This window comes from Scyliorhinus canicula, chromosome 23 (genome assembly GCF_902713615.1).
Source record: "Scyliorhinus canicula chromosome 23, sScyCan1.1, whole genome shotgun sequence".
Lineage (NCBI taxonomy): Eukaryota > Metazoa > Chordata > Chondrichthyes > Carcharhiniformes > Scyliorhinidae > Scyliorhinus > Scyliorhinus canicula.
The window spans coordinates 14,363,594-14,389,124 of NC_052168.1; the positions used below are offsets into that span (position 1 = coordinate 14,363,594).

Genomic DNA, 25,531 nt, shown 5'->3' on the forward strand with positions numbered 1-25,531 from the left:
TTAAAGGCTTCAAGATGTTATGCCGTGCTGTATTTATAACTCAAGATACCAACTAGCTACAAATCGGCCGTTATCAATTGAGTGGCCTAACCCGACTCAAGCGGCTGAATGGCCTCCTCCTGGTCTTTGTGTTTCTGAAACTCCCGACAGTGAGTCTCTCTGTTGCAGCAGGGTTCAGCAGAATTGAAGCAGATCAGAGGCTCAGGGGAGGTTTGACAGGGTCAATATTGGGACGATGTTTCCACTCATGGGAGAGTGTTGGACCAGAGGGGAAAGTGGCAGAATAAGGTGGGGGGGGGGGGGGGGGGGGGGCTCATCTCAAATGGATTTGAGGAAGAAGCTCTGAAGGCCGAGTCCTCGAACATTTTCAAGACCGAGATCGATAGGTTTTCAATCAGTCGGGGAAGGAAGGGTTACGGGGAGAAGGCAGGATAGTGCATAGAACATAGAACATAGAACAGTACAGCACAGAACAGGCCCTTCGGCCCTCGATGTTGTGCCAAGCAATGATCACCCTACTTAAACCCACGTAACCCGTATACCCGTAACCCAACAATCCCCCCATTAACCTTACACTACGGGCAATTTAGCATGGCCAATCCACCTAACCCGCACATCTTTGGACTGTGGGAGGAAACCAGAGCACCCGGAGGAAACCCACGCACACACGGGGAGGACGTGCAGACTCCACACAGACAGTGACCCAGCCGGGAATCGAACCTGGGACCCTGGAGCTGTGAAGCATTGATGCTAACCACCATGCTACCGTGAGGCCCCATAGTGGATGAGTGAGTGTCAGATCAGCCACGATCTTGTCAAATGACGGAGCAGGCTCGAAGGGCTGAATGGCCTCCCTCCTGTTCCTATTTCCTATGTTCAAAGGGCACAGGCCTACTTGACCTCTCTGATGATTCGTGCGTACTTCTGCATGACTGGTGATGCCACAGTACGGGCGGTGGGCATCTTAATGGGCGCAGTCCACACCAGCCGGTGATCACTCTGGGATCACCTGCTTTCAGCTGGGGTGACTGAAAGAGCAAGTGGGGTAGGGGCTGGGAGCGGGGCAGGGGTCGTTGAACCACATCGGGGAAGTTGTGGAGATGGGGGTTTGGTTAGTGGGATTTTGTTGGGCTAAGGGTTAGTTGGGTTGGTAGCGGGGCGAGGGGGGTCACGTTCGACAGGGGTCAGGGTGGTAGGATCAGGCATTGGGGGGGGGTCACGTCAGATATTGGGTATGTTAAGATCCCTGACCAGGTTCCAATGTTTGTTAGGATACAGTAAGAAGTCTTACAACACCAGGTTAAAGTCCAACAGGTTTGTTTCAAACACGAGCTTTCGGAGCACGGCTCCTTCTTCAGGTGAATGGAAAGGCTTGTTCCAGAAATGTTTATATAGACACAGTCAGAGATGCCCCGGAATGCGAGCACCTGCAGGCAATCAAATCATCAAAGATGCAGAGAGAGAGGTAACTCCAGGTTAAAGAGGTGTGAATTGTCCCAAGCCAGTTCAGTCGGTAGGCCTCTGCAAGTCCAGGCTTGTTGGTGGGGGCCGAATGTAATGCGACATGAATCCCAGATCCCGGTTGAGTCCGCATTCATGCGTGCGGAACTTAGCTATAAGTTTTTGCTCAGCAATTTTGCGTTGTCGCGTCTCCTGAAGGCCTCCTTGTAGAATGCTGACCCGGAGATCAGAGGCTGAATGTCCTTGACTGCTGAAGTGTTCCCCAACTGGAAGGGAACAGTCCTGCCTGTTGATAATCGCACGATGCCCGTTTATTCGTTGTCGCAGTGTCTGCATGGTCTCGCCAATGTACCACGCTTCGGGACATCCTTTCCTGCAGCGTATGAGGTAGACTACATTGGTCGAGTCGCACGAGTATGCGCCGCGTACCTGGTGGGTGGTGTTTCCACGTGTAATGGTGGTGTCCATGTCGATGATCTGGCATGTCTTGCAGAGATTACCCTGGCAGGGTTTTGTGGTGTTGTGGTTGCTGTTCTGAAGGCTGGGTAATTTGCTGCAAACAATGGTTTGTTTGAGGTTGCGCGGTTGTTTGAAGGCCAGTAGTGGGGGTGTGGGGATGACCTTGGCAAGATGTCCATCCTCGCTGATGATGTGTTGGAGGCTGCGAAGAAGATGTCGTAGTTTCTCCGCCCCAGGAAAGTACTGGACGACGAAGGGTACTCTGTCAGTGGTGTCCCGTGTTTGTCTTCTGAGGAGGTCGGTGCGGTTTTTTGCTGTGGCGCGGTGGAACTGTCGATCAATGAGTCGAGCGCCATATCCCGTTCGTACGAGGGCATCTTTCAGCATCTGTAGGTGTCTGTTGCGCTCTTCCTTGTCTGAGCAGATCCTGTGTATACGGAGGGCTTGTCCATAGGGGATGGCTTCTTTAATGTGTTTCGGGTGAAAGCTGGAGAAGTGGAGCATCGTGAGATTATCTGTGGGCTTGCGGTAAAGCGAGGTGCTGAGGTGACCGTCCTTGATGGAGACGAGTGTGTCCAAGAATGGAACTGAATTTGGAGAATAGTCCATGGTGAGTTTGATGGTGGGATACATCAATAAGTTCCATCCCACCATCAAACTCACCATGGACTATTCTCCAAATTCAGTTCCATTCTTGGACACACTCGTCTCCATCAAGGACGGTCACCTCAGCACCTCGCTTTACCGCAAGCCCACAGATAATCTCACGATGCTCCACTTCTCCAGCTTTCACCCGAAACACATTAAAGAAGCCATCCCCTATGGACAAGCCCTCCGTATACACAGGATCTGCTCAGACAAGGAGGAGCGCAACAGACACCTACAGATGCTGAAAGATGCCCTCGTACGAACGGGATATGGCGCTCGACTCATTGATCGACAGTTCCACCGCGCCACAGCAAAAAACCGCACCGACCTCCTCAGAAGACAAACACGGGACACCACTGACAGAGTACCCTTCGTCGTCCAGTACTTTCCTGGGGCGGAGAAACTACGACATCTTCTTCGCAGCCTCCAACACATCATCAGCGAGGATGGACATCTTGCCAAGGTCATCCCCACACCCCCACTACTGGCCTTCAAACAACCGCGCAACCTCAAACAAACCATTGTTTGCAGCAAATTACCCAGCCTTCAGAACAGCAACCACAACACCACAAAACCCTGCCAGGGTAATCTCTGCAAGACATGCCAGATCATCGACATGGACACCACCATTACACGTGGAAACACCACCCACCAGGTACGCGGCGCATACTCGTGCGACTCGACCAATGTAGTCTACCTCATACGCTGCAGGAAAGGATGTCCCGAAGCGTGGTACATTGGCGAGACCATGCAGACACTGCGACAACGAATAAACGGGCATCGTGCGACTATCAACAGGCAGGACTGTTCCCTTCCAGTTGGGGAACACTTCAGCAGTCAAGGACATTCAGCCTCTGATCTCCGGGTCAGCATTCTACAAGGAGGCCTTCAGGAGACGCGACAACGCAAAATTGCTGAGCAAAAACTTATAGCTAAGTTCCGCACGCATGAATGCGGACTCAACCGGGATCTGGGATTCATGTCGCATTACATTCGGCCCCCACCAACAAGCCTGGACTTGCAGAGGCCTACCGACTGAACTGGCTTGGGACAATTCACACCTCTTTAACCTGGAGTTACCTCTCTCTCTGCATCTTTGATGATTTGATTGCCTGCAGGTGCTCGCATTCCGGGGCATCTCTGACTGTGTCTATATAAACATTTCTGGAACAAGCCTTTCCATTCACCTGAAGAAGGAGCCGTGCTCCGAAAGCTCGTGTTTGAAACAAACCTGTTGGACTTTAACCTGGTGTTGTAAGACTTCTTACTGTGCTCACCCCAGTCCAACGCCGGCATCTCCACATCATGTTAGGATACAGACAAGGACCTCAAACACCTTGAGTTGGATTGTCCTTCGGTGGGATCCTCCGCTTTGCCGGCAGCGCACTCATGTCCGCGGATCCCCCGACTGTGTGGGGGTGTTCACAATGGGAAACCCCATTGGCCAGCTGCTGGGATGGAGAATCCCATTACCGACAGGGATGCACCTCACCAGAAAACAGATGCAGCGGGACGGAGAATCCGCCCCTTTTTCTAAATTTGTATATTTCACCCCAGGAGTGATGGCTCTGACCAATCTGTGTCTTTTATGTTCAAACAAACTTCAATTTAAACACAGAATTACCCGCATTAACATCAAAGAAAATAGCTTGACAATTATCAGTTCTTAAACACAAGGAAATACTTAAGCTTACGTCTTACGCCTTCACTGTAAATATTCCAACGAAGGAACTCCAATACAGTTCAAATGCCACTTATAAATAAAGTTAAAAGAACAGATTTACTTGCTTATCTGTGAAGAGATTTTTTAGGAGAGAGAACCTTTCAAGAGCAATCTGAAACTCCTTCTGTCTGGTCAGAGGCTTCTGCTCAACCTTACAGCATTCTGCAGAACTGCTGTTCGACTTTAAAATGTCTAGCAGACTGCAAAACTGCAGACAGACCTGGCTCCTCCCACTAATTACATCATCTGTATCCCACAACAATGTTACCTCATCTGCTTAGGTAGGACTGCATACAATCCCGCAGAAACAATATTCTCGAGGGAATCGCCAGCAATAATAGCAATGTTCCATAAGAAAACAAGTAAACGGTTAGAAACAATCATGACCTCGCCTTTTATAACTCCTTAATTGCAGCTTCAGCAGCCATTCCATCTGGATACATGAACTTCGGTTCTTTAATAACATTACTGCCACAAATTTAAAATACTGTACCCAACAATTTCTGCATTCATCATAGGTAAGGGGCTGGTCGGGTGGACTAGTAATCGGGTTGATTGGGGGGGGCGGCGGAGGGGTTTATATATCTCTGTATGAGAGACATTTCTGGAGGATCTGGAGCATGGGGGAGACAGCGAGAAACAGCCCATCAGACATTTAAACTTCTTGGGAAATCACAGACTGGTGATGGATCCTGATAACCAAAACCAATCCAGCTTCAGTAAATCCAGCTGATCTGGTCTGTTGAAATCTCCTGCATGTGAATACATTTGTTTTTTTGGGTTTTTTTTGCATGGTTGGAAAAATGTTCCAGAATTGAAATTGTGTGGAATGATTGAAAGCTCCATTTACTAATCACCCAGTGTCGCTCCATTATGACTGCCAACTCGGATGAGGGATGGGTCCTTTATCAAGAATTGGAATATTTATAGGTTTAAACCCTGAACATATGACTTCCAATCTGCTGTCAGGTCTCCGCTGTTCTTCAGTTATCCGGGAATTGCTTCTCTAATGATGGCAGTCCAGTCTCTTCGACAATTGATGAGTGAAATGAGAATGTCTTTCATCCACGACTTGCGCTAACAGATGATTGAATCTGTTTACACGCTGATTCAGACTGAGTGAGCATCGGTCTCCTGAATTATTAGCAGGCTGCTTAATGAGTCAGCGCTGATCAAACACAACTTGATCACTGCACAACTACCTCAGGAGAATAAAATACATTGAGTAGAAATTCACACTCGAGTGAGCAACATTTTCCTGATTAGAGCACAAAGCCTTGGCTCATTCTCATGCAACACCTACCAAAGCTAAATTATGATTTGCGGGCTACTTAATCGTGATCGTGAGTGGATGCAAAAATCATATTGCAGATGCCGAAGCCTTGCAAATGAGTTACACCGTAACAGCTGGCCATTCGGCCCATTAGATGCGGCTAGCATTACCACACAAGGTTTTTCCTTTCCTTCTTCATCGAACTCCGTCAACATATTTTATTCTTTTCTCCCTCCTCATCCTTCTCAACTCCAACGAGTACCGACCCAGAGTCCTCAACTGTTCCTCATATGACAAGCTCTTCATTCCAGGGATCATTCTTGTGAACCTCCTCTGGACTCTTTCCAAGGTCGTTCTGGGACATAAGGGCACGGAAGCAGATCCTTCGGCCCATCGAACCCATGAGCTGTGGCTGTAAATTCATCAACGGCGGGATGTTTTCCTGGTCTGCTTTGTGGGCTTGCTGGAGATTTAAAGGTCTCCAAGGGAAGATGACGGCAGGTTATAGAACATACAGAGCAGAAGGAAGCCATTCGGCCCATCGAGTCTGCACCGACCCACTTAAGCCCTCACTTCCACCCTATCCCCGTAATCCAATAACCCCTCCTAACCTTTTTGGACACTAAGGGGCAATTTAGCATGGCCAATCCACCTAACCTGCACGTCTTTGGACTGTGGGAGGAAACCGGAGCACCCGGAGGAAACCCACACACACACGGGGAGAACGTGCAGACTCCACACAGACCGTGACCCAGCGGGGAATCGAACCTGGGACCCTGGCGCTGTGAAGCAACAGTGCTAGCCACTTGTGCTACCAGGTTATGGGAGAGAGGCACGTCATGAGAAAGTCACTGGAGCAATAATCACGAGGCCCAACTGTGGGGCTCATAAGGTGCATATCCTGCCAAGGCAGCCAATGGAATTCAAACTCAATTAATGAATTGACTGGTGTGATGCTGGCATAGTGGTACTGTCACTGGCCTAGCAATCCAGAGATCCAGGTAACGCTCTGAGGACCTGGGTTCGAATCCCACCATGATACATGGTGAAATTTAAATTCAATTAAAAAAATCTGCCGTTGAAAGTCTAACGATGACCATTGTCGATTGCAGTGAAAACCCATCTGATTCACTAATGCCCTTTCGGGAGGAAAATCTGCCGTCCTTACCCGGTCTGGACTACACGTGACTCCAGACCCACAGTAATGTGATTGACACTTAAAGATGCCCCCTGAAGGGCGGCATGTGGTGCAGTGGTTAGCACTGGGACTGAGGCGCTGAGGACCCGGGTTCGAATCCCGGCCCTGGGTCACTGTCCGTGTGGAGTTTGCACATTCTCCCCGTGTCTGTGTGGGTTTCACCCCCACAACCCAAAGATGTGCAGATTTGGAGGATTGGCCACGCTAAACTGCCCCTTAATTGGGAAAATAAGACAATTGGGGACTCTAAATTTTAAAAAAAAGATGCCCTCTGAAGCGGCCGAGCAAACCACTCAATTCATGGGTGATTAGGGATGGGCAATAAATGCTGGCCCAGCCAGTAATGCCGACATCCCACTAATTCATTTAACATTTTAAAAAGCTAGACTCAGTCATGATGACCATGAAACTATCATCGATTATAAACGAAAAACACATCTGGTCCACCCAGAGATGCCTAGAGAGAGGGATAGCTGTCCTTAAATAAAAGCAAAATAGAGCGGATAATGGAAATCTGAAATAAAAAAGCAGAACATTCTGGAAAATACTCAGAGCTGAACCCCCCCCCAACCGCCCCCCACCGCTCACGATCGCCCATCCCACCCTGAGTTTGTTTGGTCACCTGCTCTGAGGAGGAGCTGTACGGACTCTCGATGCTAGCTCTGTTTCTCTTTAGGGCAGCACGGTAGCATAGTGGTTAGCACAATTGTGCTCCAGGGTCCCCGGTTCGATTCCCGGCTTGGGTCACTGTCTGTGCGGAGTCTGCACGTTCTCTCCCGTGTGTGCGTGGGTTTCCTCCGGGTGCTCCGGTTTCCTCCCACAGTCCAAAGATGTGCAGGTTGGGTGGATTGGCCGTGCTAAATTGCCCTTAGTGTCCAAAATTGCCCTCAGTGGTGGGTGGGTTACTGGGTTACGGGGATAGGGCGGGGGTGTGGGCTTGGGTAGGGTGCGCTTTCCCAGAGCCGGTGCAGACTCGATGGGCCGAATGGCCTCCTTCTGCACTGTAAATTCTATAACTTTCTCTCCACAGATGCTGCCGAGAAATCTGCTGTCCTTACCCGGTCTGGCCTACACGTGACTCCCGGCCCCCACAGCAGGGAGTCAGTTTCGGGGACAATTGGGGATGGGCAACAATTAAATGCTGGCCTTTGTCAGCGACGCCGAACCATCCCACGGAAGGTTAAAGAGCAAAAACAAAGGGCCACAGGAAGCAGTGGTGAAAGTGGTCCAAACATCACTTCCTGTCGAGGAAGGAAAAGGGGAAGAGAAGTTGCAGTAGTTTAGGGTACAATGCAGCAGCAATGACCCTGCCCATGGACTTTCAATTGCCTGAGGCGCAAGAGGTTACATTTTCTGTGGTAAACGAAGTAGGGGTGTTGCCCCTGAAATCCTAGCCTGTAGTAATTCGGGACACTGAACGATGAAGGTTTAACCAGAGATATTCTAAACTCAAATGTATAGCCACACCCATGGCTCACAACACAACTGTCCCAGTCCGGGACTGCCAGGTCTGGTCCTCAGGCGACATTTAAAGGGCTTGGTAGCAGGCTCCCCGCTGGGTAGGCCTCCACCCGTTACCATGGGAATTCGTGCTCAACAAGGTACACGCTAGGGAGATCTAATAGTGATTCTCTGTGATCCTGGTCAGGGTCATCACAAAGCAACCCCTCAAATTAAAAACAGATCGTGTTAGTGGGCGGCAGGTTGGCACAGTGGTTAGCACTGCTGCCTCGCAGCTCCAGGGTCCCGGGTTCAATTCCGGCCTCGGGTGACTATCAGTGTGGAGTTTGTACATTCTTCCCGTGTCTGCGCTGGATTCCTCCGGGTGCTCCGGTTTCCTCCCAGTCCAAAGATGTGCGTGTTCGGTGGATTGGCCATGATAGATTGCCCCTTAGTTACTAGGGATTTCAAGGTTAGGTTATGGGGTGAAGGGGATGGGGGGGGGGGAATGGGCAAGGGTAGAGTGCTCATCCAAAGGTACGGTGCAGACTGGATGGGCTGAATGGCCTCCTTCTGCACTGTAGGGCTTCCATGAAATTCGAGTGAGAGGCTGCTGTGCACAGACTGGTCACTGTGTAAGGGAGACTTACAGTTTGCAAGAAAAGCTCCTCGTTGTCTTTGAGGCCTTGTCTGGGTGTCAACACAGGCATTGGGCCCATCCGATACCTGTTCATGAGAGGCCTACAAAGCCTGTCGAAGGACCTTCTTTTCAAACTTGGAAAGAATCTGCAGCTCTGGGAACTCTGCCAGGAGTGGTTGCCAAGCGACGTCAGATTAACCAACCAGAACCCATCTCAGCAGCAAATCTCCAGGACGGTCCGCCTCTCCTCGCTGTGCAAACAGTAAACAACTGGAGTTGGGAAATAGATTCTAACCCGGCCTGATTACCACAACCCGGGCCCGCGGGGGAAAGAGAACACCCACTCTCGGGTGGGGCTGGTTAATTCCTAACTATTTGCTCGGCCACCAGTTAATAAAAAGCTGTCGGGGAGATTGCGAAAGGTTTGGAAAGGGAAGCGCTTAGCTTTTTGTCGAAGATGCTTCCATTCCGGTGGCTCGACCTGCAGACACTCCTGATATTCCTGTTGGTCTTCTTACTGGTAACTATGGTCATCCAAGGAAGAAGGACCAGTGAGCTCCCCCCAGGGCCCTCTCCTTGGTCGCTCCTTGGAAATATCTTTAATCCTAGCCGAAGTCCTCCCCAGGTCATCGTGACTGAGGTAATGGTGTGCTGCCGGGAGGTGGGGGGGGGGGGGTTGTCTTTTATTGATATTTTGTGTTATTCCTTCTATTAAATCCCCAGCATCCCTGCTCCTTGGCTCCCTGGGTCTCAGCTCCCGGGGTCCTGACCCTTCTCCGCAGCCCCCCCCCTCCTCACCGTCGCTGGTGTTAGCCGCTCCTCCAATCTCAGGTTGTCTCTCTCTCTCCCCACACCTGGAGCTGATAGTCTCGCCACCAGGCTCCCAAACACGGGAAACGATACGGGCCGGGATTGGCGGAGCAGCACCCTGAAGATTTTCCCCTGTTGGAACCGGAAACTCTCCTGTTGGAGGGGCATGTAGAAAACTGGCTCCAGGGGCTGCATGGAAGGGCTTTGGTGGTTGGCGCTGCTGCCTCGCAGCGCCAGGGACCCGAGTCCGATTCCGACCTTGGGTGACTGCCTGTGTGAAGTTTGCACGATCGCCCCGTGTCTGCGGGTTTCCTCCGGGTGCTCCGGTTTCCTCTCACAGTCCAAAAATATGCAGATTAGGTGGGTTACGGGTATAGGGCCTAGGGGGTGTGGGCTTAGATAGCATGCTCTTTCGGAGGGTCGGTGCAGAGCCAATGGACCGAATGGCCTCCTTCTGCACTGTAGAGATTCTATGGGTTCTTGATTTTCTCAAAACATTCCTTCGTGGGGTATGGGCCAGCCGGCATTTATCGCTTATCCCTAACCTCCCTTGAACTGAGAGGCTTGCTCGGCCATTTCAGAGGGCATTTTAATAGGTACTCTCTTTGCCGTGATTCTGGGGTCACATGTAGGCCAGACCAGGAGAGTATTGGCAGGTTTCCTTCACTAAATGTTTCTTTTTTAATGACAAATGACAATGGTTTCACAGTCATCATTTAGACTGTTTAAAAAATTACCACGGTGCGATTGGAACCCGGGACCCCAAAGCCCCTGGCTGCCTAGATTACTGGACCAATGGAAACCACTGCCCCTCCCCCCCCCCCCACCTCCATAGAGAGGGGTCGAGGGCCACATTCGGTCCTCGGCCCACATGTTGGATAAGCCTGCTTTACAGGCACTGGAGCGGGTACAGAGAAGACGTACAAGGGTGATACCAGAATGGTGTGAGTATTAACATCAGCAAAGGATAGATAGGCTGTGCCTTGTTTCACTTGAAATGAAGACTGGCCGAGTTGTGTAAACCCCCCCCCCCCTTACTGCTGGAGCATTCCAGTCCCACCAAACGTTAATGGAGTTGTGGCTGACGCACCGCATCACCCCACGCGACCCCCCCCCCCCCCCCCCACCCCGATCCTGGAAAATCCTGGACACTGCTTCCTCTTCTGGGGAAGAGCAGAACTAGGGGCCATCAAGAAAAGATAATCCCCAAGCATGGTAGCACAGTGGTCAGCACAGTTGCGTCACAGCTCCAGGGTCCCAGGTTCGATTCCCGGCTTGGGCCACTGTCTGTGCGGAGTCTGCACGTTCTCCCCGTGTCTGCGTGGGTTTCCTCCGGGTGCTCCGGTTTCCTCCCACAGCCCAAAGATGTGCAGGTTAGGTGGATTGGCCGTGCTAAATTGCCCCTCAGTGTCCACAAAGTTAGGTGGGGTTACTGGGTTATGGGGATAGGGTGGAGGCGTGGGCTTAATGAAATGAAATGAAATAAGTGGGGTGCTCTTTCCAAGGGTCGGTGCAGACCCGATGGGCCGAATGGCCTCCTTCGGCACTGTAAATTCCATGATTCTACGAAATACTATTGGGAATTCAGGAGAACCGTCTTCACCCAGAGGGTGGGGAGAATGTGGAGCCCGCTGAATTGAATGGCATAGATACACGTGATGCAGCAGTGCCAACCACTGCGCCAGCCCGATGATAGATGAGGGTGAGGAAAGAAGGGAGGAGGCTCGATTGCAGCATAAACACTGTAGTCGCGTCTGATCCTGGGCTAGATTCTCCAGTCCCCCAACGGCAGTGCACCGTTCGCCAGCGGCGAGATTCTCTGCTCCCGCTACTTGTCAGTAGGATTCCCCATTGAAGCCATCCCAAGCCGCTGGGAAACCGTGAATGGCAACAGTCGGAGAATTCCAGCCCAATGCCTTCAGGATGTACCGAGATTGTACCAAGTGACCAGATAGTTACTTGTGGTTGATTGCCGAAGGCATGTTGGGAGGAAATGCCGAAGACCTGACCATTAATTTGGTTTCCCTCTCTGCAGATGCTGCTTGACCAGCTGAGTGTTTCCGGAATTTTCTATTCAGACGTGAAACTTCGAATGCATTGCGTGCTTGGTTTTTTTTTCGGCTGTCGGAAAAACATGAAGGAACTCCATTTATCCAGTGCTTGATCCACTCGGGTTCAGCACCCATCGCAAAGCTGGTAGCCTCCGTGTTTTAGTCATCCCGGGCAGACAGCAGGAATGTACCATCCTGGGGAGAGGGGTTCACACCCTTTTATCATACTTAAATTCCAACCCACCATCTTGGCAAACGTTCATCGCCCGCCCGGCATTCGGAGAGTTGTACGGAGGAACGCTAATGCCAACGACCCCCTCCCTGCCAACACGCGGTGAGGAAAACTTTCCAGGTGGTACATTCTTGCGGGTTAAGCCACTGAGGAGAGGACTGGGAAGTAGCACCTGGGGGCTGGTTTAGCACAGTGGGCTAAACAGCTGGCTCGTAATGCAGAACAAGGCCAGCAGCGCTGGGTTCAATTCCCGTACTGGCCTCCCCGAACAGGCGCCGGAATGTGGCGACTAGGTGCTTTTCACAGTAACTTCATTGAAGCCTACTTGTGACAATAAGCGATTATTATTACTATATTATTATGCCTTCCAACCTTTTCAGGTTTTGAAACGTAGCCAGTCTGACGAAGCTTTCCACAGTCACACCACTATGCCACGAGGCTGCCTCTGGATACAGACATCTTAAGAGCGGTTCAATAAAGTCTGTCACAGAAACGCACTGACGAAGTACGGCTGTCCTCGCACATGGAACAACACTTACCCCCTGGATTCAGGTGCCAGTGTGCCGACTATAGAGGTCACCTGGATGAGGCATCCACTCCCAATGACCTTCCACCCATCCAATTCCCCTTACCAATACATCCCCCCCCCACCCCTCCCCACCGCCTATTACAACTTATCTTCAAACATTAACCCTTACCCCTTGGCATTTGACTATATTCCTGAGAACGACAGCCGATTTGAACAATCTCTTCCTCCTCACACTTTTGATTTCCCCCCCCACAAGAAATCCCCTTATCGCCCCCTCCCCTCCACCACAAAACCAGCCCGTTTTCCCATCCTCTGGGTCCTCTGGAATGGAGTAACCCACTGCTGCGTTCTCTACGGATTGGACCCATTCCCCCCACCCCCCATTCCCAATCCTCCGCCGCCCAACAGAAGGCCCAGGCTATGAACTAGGCCTCATAGTTGGGATCCAATCAGTGGCACCATGTCGAACTCCACCGCTTATGGTGGGAAAGGCCAAGAAACTGTACCCCCCTCCCCACCCAGTACAATTGGCAATGGAACCCATCTTCTTCTCTCTCACTGTTCCTTAAATAGCTCTCCAAGAAATACGGGAACATTTATACGACACATATACTGTGGGTGCCGGTCATCATCCTGAACGGGTTTCAGACCATCCGAGAGGCACTGATCCAACAAGGCAGAGAATTCGCAGGTCGACCCCACATGCACTTAACTGACCTCTTGTCAAAAGGTCAAGGTAATGCGTTCTTGGCATATTGTTCTTTCTCGCGAAGGGGCTGGCATCAGTTATGGTTCCCTCGTGCGTCAAAAAGGGACTTGCATTGATGTAGCGCCGAGCACAACCCCAGGAGGTACCAAATCCCTTTGCAGCCAGTCAGGAATCTCTGGAGTGTCGGCAACAAGGCACCAATCTGCACTCAGCAAGCCCCGACAAGCAGCATTGTGATAAATAACCAGAAAGTATCTCTTTTAGTTATGTTGTTTGAGGGATGGGCCAGGGCCAAGTGGAGAACTTCCTACGCTGTCCTTCAAAATAATGCAATGGGGCTCCACCTGAGCGGTCATAGAAAATAGGGGCAGGAGGAGGCCATTCGGCCCTTCGAGCCCGCTCTGCCATTCATTATGACCACGGCTGATCGTCCAACTTAGTAACCTGGTCCTGCATTCCCCCAATATCCCTTGATCCCTTTAGCCCCAAGAGCTATACCTAATCCCTTCTTGAAAGCAATGTTTTGGCCTCAACGGCTTTCTGTGGTAGCGAAATCCACAGACTCACCACTCTCTGGCTGAAGAAATCTCTCCTCGTCTCTGTCCGAACTAGCCTACCCCATAATCCTCGGATTGTAACTCCTGGTTCTGGACTGCCCTGCCATCAGAAACTTCCTTCCTGCATCTACCCTGTCCAGTCCTCTTCGAATTTTATAGGTTTCTATGAGATCCGCCCCTCAGTCTCCTGAACTCCAGTGAATACAATCCTACCCAACTCAATCTCTTCTCATACGTCGGTCACAGGAATCAGTCTGGTAAATCTTCACTGCACTCCCTCGAGAGCAAGGACATCTTTCCTCGGATAAGGAGACAAAAACTGCACACAATATCCTGGGCGTCGCCTCCCCGTGTATAATTGCAGCCAGACATCCTTGCTCCTGTACTCGAATCCTCTCGCTGTGTCGGCCAACGTACTTTACCGCCAACGTACTTTGCCTTCTTTACCGCCTGCTGTACCTGCATGCTTACCTTCAGTGACTCGTTGTCAAGGGCACCCAGGTCGTGTTACACATGCCCCTCTGTCAATGCACAGCAGATAATAATCTGCCTTCCTGTTTTTTGCTGCCACGTTTATCCACATTATACTGCACCTGCCAAGCATTTTCACTAAACTTGTTCAAATCAAACTGAAGCATCTCTGCATCCTCCTCACAGCTCACCCTCCCACCCAGCTTTGTGTCCAATCTGTAGGAACTGCTGCAAAGTCTATAGAATCTTGGAAGGTGGCCACCAATGCACCCATTATTTCAGATTCCCTTCCGCATGTGCTCTGGGCTGTCGATTACCAGGCCCCAGGGATTTATCGGCCTACAATCCTGTCAGTTTCCCCCAACATTATTTTCCCATGAATACTGATTTCCTTCAGTTCCTCTCACTCACTAAACTCCGCGTTCCCCGACTTCTCTGGTATGTCATTTGTGTCCACCTTTGTGAAGACAGTACCGCAGTGGGCGGGATTCTCCTGTATTCCAGCTGCATATTTCTCGGCCGTATGCCGTTCACTGCTGGCGGGAAAAGTGAATCCTGACAACCAGAGAATTCTGTCCGGTATGTATTTAATTGCTCAGCCGTTTCTTTGTTCCCCGTGATGAATTCCCCTGTTTCTGACTCTAAGGGACCTACATTTATCTTCACCAATCTTTTTCTCTTCACGTACCTATCGAACCTTTTATGTTCCCCACAAGCTTACTCTCGTACTCTATTTTCCCCTTCTTAACCAATCCCTTGGTCCTCATTTGCTGAACTCTAAGCTGTTCCCAATCCTTAGGTTTGTTGTTTTTCTCATAGAATTTACAGTGCAGAAGGAGGTCATTCAGCCCATCGAGTCTGCACCGGCTCTGGAAAGAGCACCCTACCCAAGCCCATTCATCCACCCTACATAACCCAGTAACCACACCCATCACTAAGGGCAATTTTGGACACTAAGGGCAATTTAGCATGGCTAATCCACCTACCCTGCACATCTTTGGACTGTGGGAGGAAACCGGAGCACCCGGAGGAAACCCACGCACACACGGGGAGGATGTGCAGACTCCACACAGACAGTGACCCAAGCCGGGATTCGAACCTGGGACCCTGGAGCTGTGAAGCAATTGCGCTAACCACTATGCTACCGTGCTGCCCAATTTGTATGTCTCTTTCTTGGATCTAATACTATCTCTAATTTCCCTTGCAAGCCATGGTTTGGCCATCTTTCCAGTTTTATTTTTGCGCCAGAGAGGAATGAACAATTGTTGCAGTTCACCCAATGTTTGACATTGCCTATCCACCATTGTCCCTTTAAGTAATATCCCCCAATCCATTATAACCAACTCGCACCTCATACCATTGTAATTTCTTTGATTTAGTTTCAGGACCCTAGTCTCAGAACCAACTATGTCACTCTCCATCTTGGTGAAGAATTCTATCATATTATGGTCACTCATCCCCAAGGGGACTCGCACAACTAGATTGCCAATTATTCCTCGGTTTAAGATCTCATCTGAAAGATGGCACCTGCATCAGTGCAGCACTCGTTCAGTACTGGCACTGGACCACCACTATGCTCGAGTCTCTGGAGTGGGGACTAGGACTTGTAACCTTCTAACTTAGAGAAGAAAATGTTAATTGAGTCTTATGGACCACAGCTTGCCGCTACTATAATGCCTTGCCATGTGAGATCTCAGAATTTAAGCAAATTATTCAAGTGTTTTAGTCGAGGGGAAACCAGCTGCTGTAGGGATGGCACAGTGGCATCGGAGCAGCAGGGTGGCATCGGGGCAGTAGGGTGGCACAGTGGCATCGGGGCAGCAGGGTGGCACAGTGGCATCGGGGTGGCACAGTGGCATCAGGGCAGTAGGGTGGCACAGTGGCATCAGGGCAGTAGGGTGGCACAGTGACATCGGGGCAGTAGGGTGGCATCGGGGCAGTAGGGTGGCACAGTGGCATCAGGGCAGTAGGGTGGCACAGTGGCATCAGGGCAGTAGGGTGGCACAGTGGCATCAGGACAGTAGGGTGGCACAGTTGCATCGGGGCAGCAGGGTGGCATCGGGGCGGCAGGGTGGCACAGTGGCATCGGGGTGGCAGGGTGGCACAGTGGCATCGGGGCGGCAGGGTGGCACAGTGGCATCGGGGTGGCAGGGTGACAGGGTGGCATCGGGGTGGCAGGGTGGCACAGTGGCATCAGGGCGGCAGGGTGGCACAGTGGCATCGGGGTGGCAGGGTGGCACAGTGGCATCAGGGCAGTAGGGTGGCACAGTGGCATCAGGGCAGTAGGGTGGCACAGTGGCATCGGGGCAGTAGGGTGGCACAGTGGCATCGGGGCAGCAGGGTGGCACAGTGGCATCAGGGCAGTAGGGTGGCACAGTGGCATCAGGGCAGCAGGGTGGCACAGTGGCATCGGGGAAGCAGGGTGGCACAGTGGCATCGGGGTGGCAGGGTGGCACAGTGGCATTGGGGCAGCAGGGTGGCACAGTGGCATCAGGGCGGCAGGGAGGCACAGTGAAAGGGGCAGCATGTCGGTGCATTGGTTAGCACTGCTGCCTCACAGCGTCAGGGACCCAGGTTCAATTCCAGCCTTGGGTGGCTGTCTGTCTGCACTTTTACCCCCGTGTCTCCGTGGGTTTCCTCCGGGGAGCTCTATTTCCTCCCACAGTCCAAATATGTGCAGGTTAGGGGTGCTAAATTGCTCCTTAGTGCCCAAAGGTGTGCAGGTTCGCTGGGGTTACAAGGTTATGGGAATAGGGCGGTGGAGCGAACATGGGTGGAGTGCCCTTTCAGAGGGTCAATGCAGAAGTGACGGGCCGAATGGCCTGCTTCTGCATTGTAGGAATTCTATGGACTACATTGTATAATTCTGGTCCTGCACCTCCAAGTGCAGATAGCAGAAACTGGCTATCATGATTTAATCCATTCTTTTCCTCCCTTTCTCTCAGGCATTATAGGAGCCCCCTATGGCGGGTCCTGGAAGCAGCAACGTAGGTTCACGATGAGTGTCTTGAGGAACTTTGGTTTAGGCCAATTGGCCTTTGAAGAGAAAATTCTGGAAGAGACCCGATATTTGACTGAAACCTTCAGAGCTTCGGGAGGTAGGAACGCATAGACTGTTCTGTAGCTCCTTTGCACAGCAACAATCGGTGCCTGGTTGGGGATTGGCGCGAGATCCGTTGACTATGTCTAGCTGCCAGTCCTTTTCACGATTCTAACGCCGCACCTGAAGTGCGAACCCATCTTCCCCTTTCAGATGCTTCTCCTTGTGTCGGTACCCCTGCACTTGCCAACCGTTCCACGAGTCTCTGGCTTGTGATTGAAGACCTCCAGATCTTCGGGGCTGCAGGCCTCTGGTAGTTGGAGGCCATTCTGGAAGATGCTTCATCATTTTGAGATGCCTCTTCAGGGTCACAATCGTCAGGATTCATTCGGTTGCCTCCCCCCCCCCCCCCCCCCCCCCCCACTTCTGTCGAAGCCAATACCAAATCCTGAGGCGATTGAGAGACAGCCAAGGAGACCAAGTTTCATTGGTTCGTGGAGGGAGATTTGCCGATTGGCTTGTTGCATATTTCCAGTTCCTATTCCTTCACGTCGTTACTTGATTGCCCGAGGTGGCAGGGTTTACTTTGGATGGCAGGATTGTTCGGCTGGGCATAAATTCGGGCCAAGGGGGAAACCTCCGCCCCAATCTGGGGTCTACCAGTTGGCCAGCAGCTCTGTGCTCCCTGCGGCGCCATTGTTCGAGTGGTGGCTGCTGCGAGTACTGCAGTTCCCTAAGAAGAGGAGCAAACTGGAGACCAAACGACCACCCCCCTCCCCATCTCCACTGAGCACAGTGGCAAAGAGATCAACTTTACCTTTATCAGTCAAACTGAATCAGCACTCTGTCCGATCCTCTAACCCTGTTTGTGTGGTTACTTGCAATCTCAGATGGGTCTGGCACCACTGGTGAAAGGGTAGAACTGTAAGCAAAATTAAAAGGGACGAGGACGATTAAAGGGGACTTTCACTGTCACAGAAATCACAGAATTGTTGGCGCGCAGAAGGAGGCCATTCGGCCCATCGTCTCTGCACTGGTTCTTCAAACCAGCCTAGTGGCTTAGTGCCGTTCCCCTGTCTTTCTCCCCCCCCCCCCTCCCTGCTCATTGTTTCCATTCAAATAATCATCTAACGCCCTCTTGAATGCCTCCATTGAACCTGCCTCCACCACATTCCCCCGGCAGCGCATTCCAGCCACTCGCTGCGTGTGAAAGATTTTTCGCATGTCGCATTTGTTTTATTCTTTTTTTTGCAAATTGCTTCAAATCTGTGCCCTCCCGTTCTGAAATGAAATGAAAATCGCTTATTGTCACGAGTAGGCTTCGATGAAGTTACTGTGAAAAGCCCCTGGTCGCCACATTCCGGCGCTGGTACGGGAATTGAACCGTGCTGCTGGCCTGCCTTGGTCTGCTTTCAAAGCCAGCGATTTAGCCCAGGGTGCTAAACCAGCCCCAGCGGCAACAATTCTGTGATTCCTGTGACAGTGAAAGTCCCCTTTAATTGTCCTCATCCCTTTTAATTTTGCTTACAATTCTACCCTTTCGCCAGCGGTGCCAGATCCTTTTACGAGCAGGAACGGTCGCCCCCTACCCCACCCCCCCACCCCCACCCCCGCATCTACTCTGTCCAGCCTCCTCCTGATTTTGAACATCTCGATCAAATCTCCCCTTAACCTTCTCTCCGAGGACAACAGTCCCAACCTCTCCGATCAGTCCTCAACCTTGAAATATTCTTGTAAACCTCTTCTGCTCTCTCTCCAACGTGTTCACATCCTTCCTGTAGTGTGGCACCCAGAACTGTCCACAATATTCCAGCCGAGGTCTAACTAGTTTCTTGTATAAATTCAGCTCAACCTCCTTGCTCTTGTACCCTGTATACCCTATTAATAAAGTCCAGGATATTATTTGTTTTATGAACTGCTCTCTTCACCTGTCCTGTCACATTCAATGATTGATGCACACAAACACCGAGGTCCCAATGCTCCTGCACACCCTTCAAAATTGGATCCCTGAATGTAAATCGTCTCTCCATGTTCTTTCTACCAAAATGCAACACCTCACACTTCTCCACATTGAACTCCATCTGTCACCTATCTGCCCACTCCAACAACTTGTCTGTGTCCTTTCATAGTCCTACACCCTCCGCCTCACAGTTTACAATCATCATAGAATCATCATAGAATTTACAGTGCAGAAGGAGGCCATTCGGCCCATCGAGTCTGCACCGGCTCTTGGAAAGAGCACCCTACCCAAGCCCACACCTCCCTATCCCCATAACACTGTAACCCCACCCAACAATAAGGGCAATTTTGGACACTAAGGCCATGGCCAATCCACCTAACCTGCACATCTTTGGACTGTGGGAGGAAACCGGAGCACCCGGAGGAAACCCACGCACACACGGGGAGAACGTGCAGACTCCGCACAGACAGTGACCCAAGCCGGGAATCGAACTTGAGACCCTGGCGCAGTGAAGCAATTGTGCTAACCACAATTCTACCGTGCTGCCCCTTCCATGTTATACTTCCATGTTTCAAAGTCAGGAGGGGTGGAAGAATTCAGAAAGATTCTGGAAGAACTAAAACCCAACTGAACCCATCAGGAACCTTTATTGGAAGTTAAGGGTTTTGAGGGTTACAGAAACAAGGTAGATCGATGAAGTTAAGGTACAGGTCGAAGGTCTGAGTGGCCGAATAGCTTTCTCCTGCTCCTTCGCTAAGGCTAGAGGGGCAGAACAGGCAAACTATGAAAGAAATAAAATCAGGAAGTGCTGTAAGTGCTCAGCAGGTCCGGCAGGAGGTGTGGGGAGGGAGAGGGAGAGGGGAGCAGTTGACTTTGTTGGGTTGGATCAGATTGGTGCCAACAGCAGAGGTTTCGATCCCCATTCCTGCTGGGGATAGATTCAAACCTTCCGCTTGGTCTTACCCATGGAGGAGATTACAGAGCATAGGCCGTACCTGCATTCAGTCAGAGAACTGAAGGCTAAGTCGCACTTTCCTGAGTCCTGCTTTCCTTTCTTGCGTAGATTCTCCTTTTGACCCCAGTGCTCTAATCACCAGTGCTGTTTCCAACGTGATTTGCACGATCATCTTAGGCAAGCGTTTCCATTACGAGGACAAGGCATTCAAGCGACTGGTCGAGTTGTTCGATGAGGCCCTGAAGCTTCAAGCGGGATTCTGGGCCGTGGTAAAAACATTAACGTGTATAATGGGCGGTATTCTCCATTCCTGAAGCTACGTGCCAGCGCCAACGGAGAATCCGCGGGTGGTTGCTGACAGGAAAACCGACACGCACCCCTCACCCATTCCTTCCGGTGAGGGGCTAGCACCGGCGCCGCGTGAACCACCTGCAGATCGCGCGGAAAACAGCCGGAGAATGGCCGGATCCCGGGCCGCGCATGCGCTGGGCTGACGGCATGCACCGATCGCGCCGGAAATGATGCGCCGCCCGTGCTCGAACCCTAACCCGCCAACCCCGACCCTACGGCTCACCCCCTGCCCACCCCCACCACTCCCCCCTAGCCCTAGCAGAAGCCACCCAACCAGCGGCACGGATCCAGGATGGGTGTGGCGGCGCTCGACACTGTCCGCTCTGGCACGCCGGGTTCCCGACCGCTGAGACCACACGTGGCCCGCGCCATCAGGAACGCGGCCCATCGGGGGCGGAGCATCACACGGGGGGGGGGGCCCGGCCGATGGTGCGCCAACGGCCTTCCAACTGCATGCGACGCGCATCCTGATGACCCCGGTTTGGAGGGGGTGGAGCATCGCAAACCGGCATCAAACCAGCACCTTCCCCAGAACCAGCTTCGGAATCCATTCTCCGCCCGATCGCCAATCCCTATTTCGCCTTTGGGCCACGGAGAATCCCGCCCAAAGTCCTTTTGTCCCGGAATAAGAAAACAGCTTCCTCAAAATGGAGGCCCAAGGGCTTGAGCTAAAATTCCAGGCCGATACGTCAGCGCAGCAATGAGGGGGCACTACACTGCCGGACGTGCCGTTTTCTGGTGTGACATGAAACCTGGGCTCTATTTGCCGGCTTGGGTGGATTTAGAATCCCACTGCACTATGTGGGAGAGGAGCAGGAGAAGTATTCCTCATGTCCTGACCAATATTTATCCCTCAATCGACATCACAAAAACAGCTTATCTGGTCATTATTGGATTGCTGTTTGTGGGAGTTTGCCGTGTACACATTATGCCCAAGTTGGGTGCTGGTCCCGATTCAATGCACGAAAATGGATTCTCTGCCCCGGCGCCGGTCGTGATTTCTCATTGTCTCTCACACACACACACGCTCTCTCTCTCACGCAAACACACACACGCTCCCATACACACTCTCTCACGCAACACACACACACGCTCTCTCTCGCATGCAAACACACTCACACACACACGTTCTCTCTCGCATGCAAACATACTCACACACACACGCTCTCTTGCATGCAAACACACACACACACACGTTCTCTCTCGCATGCAAACATACTCACACACACACGCTCTCTCTCGCATGCAAACACACTCACACACACACGCTCTCTCGCATGCAAACACACTCACACACACACGTTCTCTCTCTCACGCAAACACACTCACACACACACGTTCTCTCTCGCATGCAAACATACTCACACACTCACGTTCTCTCTCTCACGCAAACACACACACGCTCCCATACACACTCTCTCACGCAACACACACATGTTCTCACACGCACACTCTCTCATGCACACACTCTCTCACACAGGCTCCCACACACACTCTCTCTCACGCACACTCTCTCACGCACACACACTCACACACACACTCTCTCTTACGCAAACACACACACTCTCTCTCTTACGCAAACACACACACTCTCTCACACACACTCTCTCACGCACACACACTCACACACACTCTCTCTCTTACGCAAACACACACACTCACACACACTCTCTCTCACGCACACACACTCTCACACACACACTCTTTCTCTTACGCAAACACACACTCTCTCACACACACACTCTCTCTCTTACGCAAACACACACTCTCACACACACACACTCACACACACACTCTCTCTCTTACGCAAACACACACACGCTCACACACACATGCTGTCCCAAACACTGTCTCACACACACTCACACAAATGCCCTGGTCGGGTTTCTCCGTCCCGCCGTGCCAGATTTCTGGTTCACCACGCAGTCAGAAATCTCCATTTCACCGACCTGGTCAATGGGGTTTCCCATTGTGGGGCAGCCCCACGCCGTCGGTAAACCCCCGGGCTGTCGGCAAAATGGAGCGTCCCGCCGGTGGAGAATTAAGCCCCCTATCTCTCCCTTTCACACACACATTCTCACACACACACACACTCTCTCTCTCTTTCTCATGCACACACACATGCACTTTCTCACACGCACTCTCACAGACACGCTCTCACATACACACACACCTGCTCATACCCACACGCACTCACACACACATGCTCTTTTGCACCCATGATTACACGCACACGCTCAAAGACACACATGCTCTCACAGACACACGCACTCTCTCACACACACACAGGCACACGTGCCCTCTCACACACATGCTCTCTCTCACGCACCCACACACACATGCTCTCTCTCACGCACCCACACACACATGCTTTCTTACATACACGCACAGGCTCTCATACACACACACACGTGCTCTCTTAAATATACACACATGCTCTCACAGACACATGCTCTCGCATACACACAGGCTCTCTCTCTCTCTCACACACATGTACACACAGGTACTCTCTTACACACATGCTCTCACACACACACGCTCTCGCTCTCTAAAACACATGGACACACATGCTCGCACACACACATCCCCTCTCATACACACACAAACACACAGCACCCACCCACTCTACCCCCCTCCTGTACACCAATGAAACTCAGCCTTGTCCCAAAGCTGCCTCTTAATATGATAATTCTAAGTATTAAAACCTTGGAACTTGCCTTTGAAATAGAAGCTAAACAAATCTTGTGGTCTCTGCTCAGGCCTGCTGTGCAATCCCGAACGTGCAGCACATCCCAGGGCCCCACCAGAGGATATTCAAAAACAAGGTGTCAATCGAAGCCATGCTTCAGGACTTCATCGACCAGCACAAAGACACACTGAATGGGGAAGAGATCCGGGATTTCATTGATGCCTACCTACTGGAAATGGAGAAGGTGAGTGTGCAGCACTTCAAACCCACCCGCTCATGATCATCGCCGTCGGTCAGATTGTTGTCCCTCAATGTATGTGCCCATGGAAAAAGGGTAAAGGAAAATTCCTCCCAATAGGAACAGCTCGGTTACTGGTAGGAGGGAAACAAGGCCGTAGGTGGCACACGATCTGGCTCTGTCTCTCTCTCTCTCTCTCTCTCCATAGATTCCCGCTCAGATTCTGTAGCGATTATGTCCGGTTGCCGCTCGCATTTCTGGCACCCACGGTGGTTTGCTTTTACTCCCATATTGGGCGATTATTTTCGAGCGCTGGTTAGTGTGGGATACACCAATGTCAGGGCAGTGGGACGGCAAGGTGGCACAGTGGTTAACGCTGCTGCCTCACAACTCTAGGGACCCGGGTTCAATTCCGCCCTCGGGTCACTGTCTGTGTGGAGTCTGCACGTTCTCCCCCCTGTCTGCGTGGGTTTCCTCCGGGTGCTCCGGTTCCCTCCCGCAGTCCAAACATGGGCAGGTTAGGTGGATTGGCCGTGCTAAATTGCCCCTTGGTGTCCAAAAGGGTTAGGTGGGGTTACGGGGATAGGGATGAGGAGTGGGCTTAAGTAAGGTGCTCTTTCAAAGGGCCGGTGCAGATTCGATGGGCCAAATGGCCTCCTTCTGCACTATGAATTCTATGATTCTAAAGTGGTTCTGATGGCGTAATGCGGGTGCAGGGTACTGGGTGCTTCAATCCACTTTAACACATTAAATAAGCTGTTCACTCATTCTGACAGCTTTGATGTAGGGTTACTGGCCTGGAATACCGGGAAGAATCCAATGCCATCCCCCCATTCACCCAGTTGGAAGGCAATCCTGTCGGGGTTGCCATGGGGTGACTACCGTTCAAAGAGCGGCCAATGCCTGACTGGCACGCCGGGCATCGGGAAATGGGTGGACAGGCTGAGAGCCATCGCGCACACCCGTGCTGCCCTACCCATTTCCCTGTGACCCCCCTACCCTGTGGACCCCACCCCTCTCCCCCGCCATCATTTAGCTGCGCCCAGGTCCATCAGTGATCCTGTGGCTCGGCTGGGTGTAGTACCGGCAGTGGCCACTGTCCCTCCCAGTGGCGCTGTCGAGCAGACCTCAGTGGGCAGGACATCTGCTTCTAGGGATGACCCACCGCTGCCCAGCTAGGTGCCTGATTGGTTGGGGGAGGGTGGCGGAATGTTAAATTCCACGGACGGGATTCCCGCCAGGATCCCTCTCCCGCCGACCTGATTTGACAGGGGAGCAGGCAGGCCCTCGGACAGGAAGTCTGCCCTTGCCCCCATTAAGGCCCTTAAGTGCCCACTTAATGGCCTTTTCGGGCCCCGCCTCAGTCTCCAGGCAGGAAAGTTCCAGATGCTTCACGCTGGGAAATAGGAAAACTTAGCATCCTCTCCACGGGAAGGTGGGAGGGGTGGGAGGGGGTGGGGGTGCAGGTATGGGAGAGTTGGTGGGGAGACCCCATCAGAAGGCCCCTTTTCTGTTTTGAGTTTAGACTTCCAGCCTCTGCGATTCTTTATTTTCGTTCTATCTCAGTTCCCGTTGTTTTTTTGTCGATTCAATTGACGGCCACTGCGCCTCATTATCTTCAGAACTAATACATTCAAGCAGTTGTCGGTTATCAACCCAATTCCTGATCGCCAATCCAAAATATTGATTCAAAGGTGAAATGGCTCCTTGATTCAGTTTAGGTACTTAGGTTAAGGGGAGGCATAAGGGGAGTGCCCCAACTCTCAATCCATTTCTTCTTACACCTCGCTGATTGGCAAGACGATGGCATAGTGGTCATGCCACTGCTCTCGTTCATCCAGAAGACCGGGTTGTTCCTGGGGGGAGGGAGGGGGAGCAGGTAAAGTTGCCCTCAAAAGGAATTTAGGGATTAGCAGCAAGTGTTAATGCTGCGAGCGACGCCCACGTCCTTTGAAAGGATGCAAAGCAATTGTGACTTTTGACCATCATCCGAAAGTAGAGGTTGCCACCCCTTGGCATCCCTTACACTTTACGGTGTTCGGGGTGAGTCGGATGGGATGCAAGGAAGCTTATTCCGAGCATTGACATTTGATTAGC

The 25,531-nt window shown here is 51.7% G+C and overlaps 1 protein-coding gene across 2 annotated transcripts in view; it reads left to right on the forward strand.

The window, feature by feature from the left end:
- Positions 1-9,118: 9,118 nt before the first annotated feature.
- LOC119956462 (cytochrome P450 2J2-like) overlaps positions 9,119-25,531 on the forward strand; it is a 35,440-nt gene continuing 19,027 nt past the window's right edge. For both annotated transcript variants that reach the window (XM_038783731.1, XM_038783730.1), the window contains exons 1-5: positions 9,119-9,482; positions 13,038-13,200; positions 17,147-17,299; positions 20,265-20,425; positions 23,267-23,440. In XM_038783731.1, the coding sequence (XP_038639659.1) occupies positions 9,300-9,482; positions 13,038-13,200; positions 17,147-17,299; positions 20,265-20,425; positions 23,267-23,440 (834 nt within the window). In that variant the 5' untranslated portion in view covers positions 9,119-9,299. The remainder of the gene's footprint in view (positions 9,483-13,037; positions 13,201-17,146; positions 17,300-20,264; positions 20,426-23,266; positions 23,441-25,531) is intronic.